Below are 10,007 nucleotides of genomic sequence, written 5' to 3'. Positions count from 1 at the left end.
TACTAAGGTTTTTCGAGGCTAATTTTAAGTCTAGTACTTACAAAAACTAAATATTTTTGCAAAATTGGAATGTATTAAGAGATTTTTAAGCAATTTTACTACAACATTTTCAGAAACTTAGGTCAACTTCAGAAGCCTCTTTCATAGTTCAGGGAAATTTTTCCGTCTTTTAGCAAATTTAACACTTAGCTTTTGCATTTTCAGTAAATCCCTTCAGAAATTAAAGTAAATTACGTCACAATTTTCATCAAAAGCTTCAGCTTCTTCAGTGACTACTTTCAGCAAAAAGCATTTGCAGGTAATGCAACTTTTCTTGGTGTCTTAGTTAGTTTACATCCACTTTACATGACCCGATAAGTCGACTAATCGGAAAAATAATCTGTGATTATTTGACTATTGAAATAATCGTTTGTGGCAGTACTACTGTCAATGTGTCAAATGTTGAAAAAGTCAGACAGATTTCATCGAGTGGTGAGGGTGTGGACTTCCAACAAGCTAGAATCTCAGACCCATCAATGTCTACTGAGATTATCTGAATCCAACAAGGCGACATCTGTGTTCTGAAACATCTGTGACTGACTTGACTTCATTTGGTTGGACTCAGCAGTAAACCATTTTCAAGTCAATGAGTTTGACTTTAACCCTAAAGGTCCCAAATCCGTATGGGGTCAAACCATCAACCACCCACTCACCTGGCTCTTTGGCACCCACATCCCTCAGGACATCCTTGGGCGTGTTGGACAGCTGCGTCTGGAGCTTGTACATAGAGTTCTGCAGAGAGGCGATGTTGGCGCCGTGACTCCCGCAGGTGGCGTTCATCCTGTAGACGCGGTGCTGGAGGTCCGCCATGTGCCTCCCCAGCCCGTCTTTCAGATTCCTGATGTTATCGGCGACCCCATCCAGCTTCACGCAAATCTTTTCCAGTTTGGACACTCGTTGGTCCAGAGTCGACAAACCCTGTGCGTTCAGTCTGCTGTGCATCAGCTGGGAGGACATCTCTGCGCTCAAAGCGTCCAGTTTGTTCCTCAGCTCGGCCACCTGAGGGCCGGCGGGATCCGCTGGAGCCCACGCGGCTCGTCCTCCAGAACCCGTCGGTCCTCCGTGGCAGCACGTTGAGTTCATCCTGTGCATGTCCAGGTCGTAGTTCGCCTGCGAGTCGCCTAATCTCTTGACGGTGCCGGCCAGGCTGAGCACGTTGTTCTGGAGGTTTATCTGCCCTCTCTGGAAGTCCTCCATCATCTTCATGTGCCGCTCAGTTCCTGCCACGCCCCTTCCAACAAACGCCTCCAGCTGCTTGAGCTTGTCAGTGTTGGAACGTACGTCTGTGTTCAGAACGTCTAAGTCATTTCTGTGCCGTTTCAGCTCCTTCAAAACATTGCCTTCAGTTTCAGGTGAGAAGACAGATCCTCCCTCCCTCACAGGGACTCCCGAACATCCAGCAGAGCATAAATCCCCGACGGCATTCACCTTTTTTTCCAGACCATCAATCAGGAGCTTGTTTTTGCTAACTTCTGTCTTCAGGGTAGTTACGGAGTCCTCCAACATCCCTGGGAAGGAGTTCCTGTCCACGTCCTCCACCGCGGTGGTGAACTGGTTCCCCACGTTCTTCAGTCTTTGATCCAGGAGCTGTCGAAGAGCTGAAACTTCGTCTGAAATCGTTTTGGTTAATTTCTCTTCAATGTAAAAGCAGTGAGTCTCTGCGTTTTGTTCGGTGATGTTTATGCGCGCCTCCAGCTCCTCCACCAGGAGGCCGAAGTCTTGAACCTCCTGCAGCCCGGACAGGTGACCCAGTTCATTGTCAAAGCGAACGTTCAGGATCCGGTGCGCCTCTGCGATGCGGTCAATCTCACGCCACAGGTCTTTGTGGTCGCCGGGGCCCTCCCCTTCGTCTTTGGGCGGGTCGGTGTGCCTCTGCGCTTGGACGGGTCCGTCTGCGGCAGCCAGGTTCAGACGCAGCGCTCGGATGTCCTTTCGCAGGTCGGCTTCGGTGGTTTCCACCAGCTTGGTCAGCCTGGCAGAGACTTGGTCCCGGCCTTCGTCGCAGCTCTTCTGTACGGTTTGGATCTTGTCGCTGCACGAGCCCTGAAGTTTGGCCAGCTCCTCCTTCATAGTCTGGCTCAGCTCCATCTTCAGCTTCTCAACTTTTCCATCAACGTAGGTTTGGATGACATCTAACTCTGGTATGGCTGGAGTCTGGGACTGAGACGCATCCATCAGGACGCGGATCTGCCCCTCGTGACTCGTTGTGATTCCTCTCAGGTCTTCTAAGGCTTCCTCCTTACTCTTCAGTGAATTATTCATCTCATCCAAACGAGCAACTATCTTTTCCAGGATCCTCTCTTCAGAGTTACCCCCTCTCGCAGTTTGATGCCCATCAAGTACAGCCGGGGTCTCCTCTGCACCCGGGCTGTTGGCGCTCTGCGGAGGTCGCATGTCGTTCAGAAGCTTCACCAGCATTTTCCTGGTGTCGTCCTGCAGGTCTGAGCGAAGGCTGCCGGTTAACCCCGTCAAGGTGGACTGGAGATCCAAGACTGTCTGAGACAGACGCTGAACCTCCCCCTCCAGGAAGCGCGTCTTCTCTGCGACCCGGTGCTGCACCTCATGGTGGGCAGTCTCCCTCCGCTCGGCCCCTGGAAGCATCAGATCATTGACACAAAGCTCCAAACAAACCGGTTTGTCTGCAGGAATCAGGCAGAGCTGGGAGGTTCTCACGTTGTGTGTGTCTGGTTGAGTATCCAGGGTTTGTTGGAAGGTAGGACTGCACTCCTTGCCCGACTCGACGATCTTGCGTTGGCTTTGTATCCTTGCAGTCCGGACCTGTGTGTCCGGGACAGCACCTCCACTCTAACTCTGTGACCGCCTTGTAGCTGATCTTGTACGTGGGTCGAAAGCGAGTTGTGTATCTGCAACAGACAAACAGCAAAAACGGTTTTCGATTTTAATCCACATTTACAAACATCTCCTTCTTTAAAGACCAGAGCGTCCAAAAAAGTCAAACTCTGCAATACGATTATTTTAATAGTCGATGATTGACCCATTTTTTTTTTCCAATTAGTCGACTTATCGGGTCATGGGCAAACTGGATGTAAAGCTAGCATTTTGACCATCATTAGCTTTAAACTAACTAAAAACAAGATATATAACATTTAAATGCTGTAAGCTGAATTTGGTCACTGAAGATGCTGAAATTAATAAATGAAAACTCTGAACCTAATAAATGAAAACGCTGAAACTGATAGCCGGCTAATTTATTAATTAAATGCCAAATAAGCCTAAAAACTGAAAAAGTCTAAGTTAGCCAAAGCTGAAATAAAAATTTAATGCTGAAATATTAGCTAAACTCAAAAATAGCCTAAAAACAAAAAAAGCAAAAATTATCCAAAACAGCAAGAATGCAGAAGAAATATTAGCTAAACTCCACAATAGCTTAAAAAATCAAAAAGTCTAAATTATCTAAAACAGCTAGCATGTCGCTGAAATATTAGCTAAACTCCAAAATAGCCTAAAAAATAAAAAAAAGCCTAAATTATCCAAAATAGCTATCTTGTAGCTCAAATATTAGCTAAACTCTAAAATAGCCTAAAAAACCTCAATAAATGCCAAAATAGTCCAAAAAGCTAACAGAATGCTATTATAACTTTTAACTTTACTACACTCTGACTCCATATAATATAAAGTAACGACTAATCGACTATTAAATTAGTCGTAGATCAGTTGACTAATCGTGACAGTTCTCCTCTCCAGTTTGTGTTTCCTCTGGAAAGTCTTCTGTCTCAATCTTTCCCAGCTCTCCTCCTAAGAAAACAGCTCAGCGGTAAAACAATGCACGACGTCACTTCCCTGAGGGCAGAGGTCAGCTCATGCAGAACATCTGGAGAGCTGATGCCTCCAACAGACATCTTCCCCAAAATGTCTTCAGAGAGACAGGTGTAGTTAGCAGACAAAAGCAAACTGAAACATCTGGGCGACAGAGTTCTCAGGTTTCATTGTAACCAAAGAATCCGAGCGTGCTCACAGACGTTTGCAGAACCACCTCCACTCGATCTGAGCAGAAACCTTCTTAGAGGAAAACATTTCTTCAGCTCATGCTGAGCTGTTGTGTCACTGTACTGTTATTTACTGTCACTTTCTTTAATGACTGTAAAGTCATGAGGCTCCTATAAAGCTAATAGTCACTCTTCCACCTACACGTCCTCTAAACCTGTTAGTCCTTTGTAGGTGAGAGAATCCTAGATAATCCTAAGTGATGCAATCATTATTTTATCAAAATAAAAGACTTGAATGGAGCCAACACACAAAAGTTATGTCACTTGTGTGTATGAAGAGGAAGTGACGTCACGTTCATGCCTATTCTACATTAGAGAAGAGTGTTGTTTTTACTGCATGAATAAGACATCCTGAAGCTGAACCCAATCTGGAAATAATCCCCGATTTCTTTAGCAAGGAGACGTTTTTTCAGGTTCCACTTCCTCTTAAAGACCCACTCCGATGAGAATGGTGTTTCGATGTTCTCATGGCATTCTTGATGGTAGGTTAAATAATAAGAAAATAAGGCCAATAATTGTATAAAATGCTGTTTGGAAAAGATTGTATTTGTGACGTAGAAAACATGCTTGGCGGAGCCACCAGCTCCTTGCTCCACCCATTTCTGATGGAATGCTTGTAGACGACTAAATAATAATAATATTAAATTTTATTTATATAGCACCTTTCGAGATAAAAACCACAAAGTGCTTTACAGTAAAACACAGAATGAAACACAAAGTAAAACCAAATATAAAAACAGGACATAAACAGAGTTAAGAAAAAGCAATTTTAAAAAGATGTGTTTTTAGCTGCTTTTTAAAGGAAAACACTGAGTCAACAGATCTGAGGCTGAGAGGTAGAGAGTTCCAGAGGGATGGAGCTACTGCTGCAAAGGCTCTGTCACCGTGTTCTTTTGGCAACCAGCAGGCCCTGGTCACATGATCTGAGTGACCTGCTGGGAGTGTACGGCTGCACCAGGTCTTTTATGAATCCATGATCCATGAACGGCTTTAGTTGCATTTCTATTGACTATGGAAGTTGGATTTGCGAAAATAAATTAGCCTAATGCACACGTGTCAAAGTTAAGGCCCGGGGGCCAGACCCGGCCCTCCAGATCATTTATTTTATTGTTATTAATGGCCCGATGTTATCTTGAGCTCATTTCTAACTTGGATAATTTTGACCAAATATATTTTTATGGAGAGTAAAATATTGAAAGTTATTTAAGGTTTAAGTTGATTTATTCTGGAATAATATTCCTGACTTTTTATTATTCAGAATTATGTTAAAAGGTTACAGTTTTAGAGTTTTTAAAATTGACATTCTGCAGCTTTTTGGACTGTTATTGCATTGACTAAGATTTGTTTTTTTTTAGGATATTTAGGAGTTTAGCTAATATTTCAGCTACATGCTAGCTGTTTTGGCTTTAGACTAATTTGGCATTTAGCTAATATTTTAGCTGGCTATTAGCTTCAGTGTTTTCAGCTATTAATTTCAGCATCTTCAGAGGCAAAATTCAGCTTCCAGCATTCACACTAACATTATCACAGGTAATGCTATATGTCTAGTTCACAATTATGTTAAAAAGTTTCAGTTTTAAAGTTTTAAAAATGTAGTTTTAGAGTCTTCAATAAATGTTTATCCTGTTCGTCCTGCGACCTAAAGTGTGTTTTGGATTTTGGCCTCTTGTGTGATTGAGTTTGGCCTCATGGAAACATGTCAATTATGAAAAAACGATTTTACTCTTGGTGGAGTTGTTTTTTTATAGAAATAGAGATTTACAGAAATAGAAACACTTTTTTTCAAATTAAAGAAGTCACGTGACCAACAGTGACCAGTCACAATTTCCCAGAATCCCTTTATCGATAGCCACTCCATGGCCCGAATAAGACGCCGACGTCTCCTTTGACAGATGATGATGAGCGCTAACGCCGCGACAGAAATGTGAATGTATCTGCTGTAAGTCAAAGTTCTCATCCGTTATCGTGGGAGTTGGTTTGTGTTTATTTGCATAATTATGATTTAATGGAAACAATGTAATTGAGAAATTGTGTTTTTTTTTTTTACATTTCTAGAATTTCAATAAAGTTTTGCACATTTGTGTAATGGAAACACAACTTGTCTGAGCTGGTCTCTGTCTCAAACTGCTGAATCGCTCATCAGTTTTGTTGCTCCGTTAATGTCAGGTTGGAGCTGCAAGCCAGCAGGAGGGTGTAAACAGAGAGCTCTCAGCAACAGGCAGGGGAAGTGAGAGTCGTACTCAATTCAGAGGTGAATTTCTACTGAAGTCCTGCTGCTCTGCAGAAACTATGTCCTAGAAAATGACTCTTTTTTTAAAAACTTGGGCTAAAACAGCATAACTATAATTAAAAACACTGGGAATGCTCTGAAAACAGATCAAAAGAGGATTGGAGGGATTCTTTACGGACAATCAAGAATACATTTCCTGGAGTTGAACATGATTTGAGAATAAACCCTGATCTCTGCCTTTAGGGAACTTCAAACATTTTTCAGAATCCTTTTCGGTTTTTATTTCCCTTTTAACGTCTAACTGTCATAAATCAGTCAAATTCAGGAATAATAGATTGTCACACAGTGTTAACACTTTCATACACTTTGCATCACATGGACACGTTTACACCATGTGACCTGAACACTGTTGTTCCTGTATATTCCATAGAGTTGGTTATTTTGTCATATTTTATTGATATTTTTTATTAACTTTAGTACTTTTGTAACATTTTTGTCATACTAACTTCTTACTTTGTTGTCGTATCATAGATTTCAGTCCATGTTGTACTGATGTAAGCATGTGTGCGTGTATGGATCCCATAAAACACTTTTATACACTGTAAAAGTTTTAAAGAGACTTTGTAATGGGTAACACCTGCAGTGTGGGTGTGGCTTTGGTATTAATGCTGTTTAAATAGGAAGGGGCGGAGCTTCTGGGCAGTGCCAGATTCTGGAGGGTGTCCAGGACGACTTTCGTGTGTTTTTGCTGTTTTTAAAGTTATTAAATGATTTTATATGACCGGCTGTGGTATCGTGAGGGAAGCCTACAGGGAGAATGACAACTCGATACTACAGGTCTGCAGTATTTTATTGTTTCTGATATTTTTGTGTATTTTATTTCTCCAGTTTGTACACTTTTACAAGTGTAAAGGAGACTAACTGTTTTTTACACTTCTTGTCATTTTTGTTTTGGTCACTTCCCAGAAGGCCGAGTGGGTCCATGTGGTTCAAAAGTAGCAGAAAACGTGGGTCCGATTGGGTTTGTGTGCAGTTTCTATGGTGGCCTCACCTCTGTTTGCCCACATTGATTTAAGTGGCCACTGAGTGGTTTAGCTCGCTATGCTAACCAGCAGCCCAGTGGATAGCGGCGCTCACTAGCTCGATAAAATGGAGCAAGCTAGCTCGCTACAGAGGAGCCTGCTAGCTCAATACAACGGAGCTTGCTAGCTCGCTACACTATCCACTGGGCTGCTGGCTAGCATAGCGAGCTAAACCACTCAGTGCCCACTTAAATCAATGAGGGTAAACACAGGCGGGGCCACTGGAACCTGGACAAACCCAATCTGGACCCACATGTTCTGCTACTTTTGAACCACATGGACCCACTCGGCCTCCTGGGTCTGATTTCTGTCGCCGTTCATCAGCGTTACATCCGGTTGGTTTCAGCGTGAGCCTGGGAGGTGCTGCTGTGTTTTGTGATTTTTATCTGCTTGTTACCTGTAGTGTTTACGGCGGCTTTAGCCTCCTCACGTGGAGAGTTTTACTCTGTAACAGCTAAATGGAAAAGATATTAAAGCAGAAAAGCTTTTTGTGTTCAGTGAATATGATACATTTACATGAATATGCATATATAACACAGACATACTCACAATGTAAAACTTCTAGAGTTTATGACTGAAAAATGAACTAATTTGGGAGAAAAACTTAAATATTGTAGAATAATTCACACTCTTTGACCATAGAAACTTTTTTGCAGACTTTACTGTAAGTTTCTCAAAATGTTGATGAAGAATCAGTGAAAGTGAACAATTGATGATTGATTGTTGCCGTCGCTCTTATCTCAAATGATAACCGATCACTGATCAGTTTATCTTCAGCTCAAAGCATTCCAAACATAACAGAGAAAATCCCATTTCTGTGTTTTTGTGGAAAGGTTTGATCACACATGTTGAGTGTTTGGAGCTGAAAGTGTCTGAGGAGCTCTGAGGATCTGTGCCCCCCCAACACACAGTTTGGATCAACTCAATCTAATAAAGACTTTTCCTCAGCCCCCCCTCCTCCCTGCGCGCGCTCCCCGGATGCTCACGTCACTTGTTGCTGGCAGTGGGGCTGGTAGGCCGGGCAGGGGGCCAGCGCGGGCTCCTGCAGGCGCTCGGCGCTCCCCTGCACGACGCAGCTCACGTTCCTCTGCACCATATGGGCGCACCAGTTCCTGCATGGGGAGGGACACATCAACAGGATGAATACCGACGGTGTGTGATGATAAACACCGAGACCCACACCGGAAACAGCTGGAGAAAGGTATCCTAATCAGTTCCACATGCGTAAAGGCCGCCGCCTGTCTCCAGTCTCTGCGCAATCTCTCCAAAACTCTCAGCGCAAATAGTTCGGCTATTTTCGGGGCCTTATCAGCCCGACCAGCACTTGGGACAAAAGTGGCCTGATAAGGGTCACTGCTGAAACATTCCCGCCCGCTACAAAGACTAAAACTCCCAAAAGTTGAATCTAAAAAACCAAAGCAGGCACGTACCTATTCCTGTGTCTGTGGAGCGCCCCGCTGTGCGCGGAGCCAAAGGAGGAGGACAGCGCGCGAGCGAGCTGGAGGTGGAGAAGGAGCGCGAAAAGCGTCCCGCAGCCGCTCATCCTGAAGTTCCCGAGCTCCTCTGGGGCAGAAAGGCAGAAAGTTCCGGCTGGTTCGCTGCGTGCGCACGCCAGGAGCGCATCGCCTCCGTGACTGACCCGACTGACTCCACCACAAGTCAACTTTTGGGGAAGTCCGCATTCCCTGCAACTCCCTTGGAGTGACGTGCGGGCCCACACCCTCCTCCCGGACCGCTTCCAACACTTTTCCTAGAAAAACGCAGCCTTTAAAAACCCTTTATTTCCAAATCCAGTCATCCATCAACCCCCCACTGATGAAAAGGAGCTAATCTCTTCTGCGTGTCATGCAGCCTCATTTGCATGCAGTCTGCCCTGCTGGCATGCAGGCCTGCTGAGGGAAAACAGCAAAGCCTCAATGTTTCTCCTAAACTGAGCAATTTGCTGATTTAACTGCAAGAATTCCCCCACAGTGGAGCTGCAGCTCTGAGGCAGGCAGTCGCACATGTGGAAGGATTCTGAGAGATGACCTGAAGCTGTTTGCCTCTGCTTCAGAGCAGAGATGATTGAGAGACTTCTTGATCTGACAGATCCATCACACGGCGACGGCGGGAGAGACAAATGAAGACGGAGAGAGGGAGATTCAGGGGGATGCTGGAGAGCAGCAGGAAGGCACGAAACCCATTCTCACCCAGGAAACCTTTTTATCACAGATAAAGCTTTGACCTGCTGTCAGATCAGGTTCTGAGAACAACGGCGTGCCGTTTCATCCGTCAGCATCAGAGCTGACGGACGCCGTTTGGTTCGGCAGGTACAGTTAATTCCCCGGAATACTGTCCACAACATCACTTTTAAAGACTCTTCTACGGTATAATGATCAAAATCTAAAAACTCGGGTCGTTTTCTTGGACATAGTTTCTGCAGAGCGGCAGGAGTTCATTAGACAGGACCTACCTCTGCTTCTGAGAGCTCTCTGTTTACATGCACTCTCCCACTAGCTTACAACTCCCACAATCCCCAAAGAAGATTATTGATTGCTAATCAATATCAGAGCCGAACAGTTCTGATCCAGATTCCAGCTCAGAAACCAAAGACTTTTTTTTAATTAACTTTATCGAACGACACATTGTTACAAATCACATCAGAAAACA

At 44.2% G+C, this 10,007-nt stretch overlaps 1 protein-coding gene across 3 annotated transcripts in view; it reads right to left on the bottom strand.

The window, feature by feature from the left end:
- The window catches only part of emilin2a (elastin microfibril interfacer 2a), a 27,008-nt gene extending 17,765 nt beyond the window's left edge, over positions 1-9,243 (bottom strand). The window contains exons 1-4 of one of the 3 annotated variants that reach the window (XM_024274002.2): positions 8,789-9,243; positions 8,345-8,470; positions 2,713-2,903; positions 693-2,630 (exon numbers count right to left, since the gene is read on the bottom strand). In XM_024274002.2, the coding sequence (XP_024129770.1) occupies positions 693-2,630; positions 2,713-2,903; positions 8,345-8,470; positions 8,789-8,901 (2,368 nt within the window). In that variant the 5' untranslated portion in view covers positions 8,902-9,243. The remainder of the gene's footprint in view (positions 1-692; positions 2,631-2,712; positions 2,904-8,344; positions 8,471-8,788) is intronic. The other 2 variants (XM_024274001.2, XM_036216427.1) reach the window with 2 other exon arrangements.
- Positions 9,244-10,007: the final 764 nt, after the last annotated feature.

Source organism: Oryzias melastigma, linkage group LG17, assembly GCF_002922805.2.
Source record: "Oryzias melastigma strain HK-1 linkage group LG17, ASM292280v2, whole genome shotgun sequence".
Classification (NCBI taxonomy): domain Eukaryota; kingdom Metazoa; phylum Chordata; class Actinopteri; order Beloniformes; family Adrianichthyidae; genus Oryzias; species Oryzias melastigma.
This window is presented reverse-complemented; position numbering and strand designations above follow the sequence as displayed.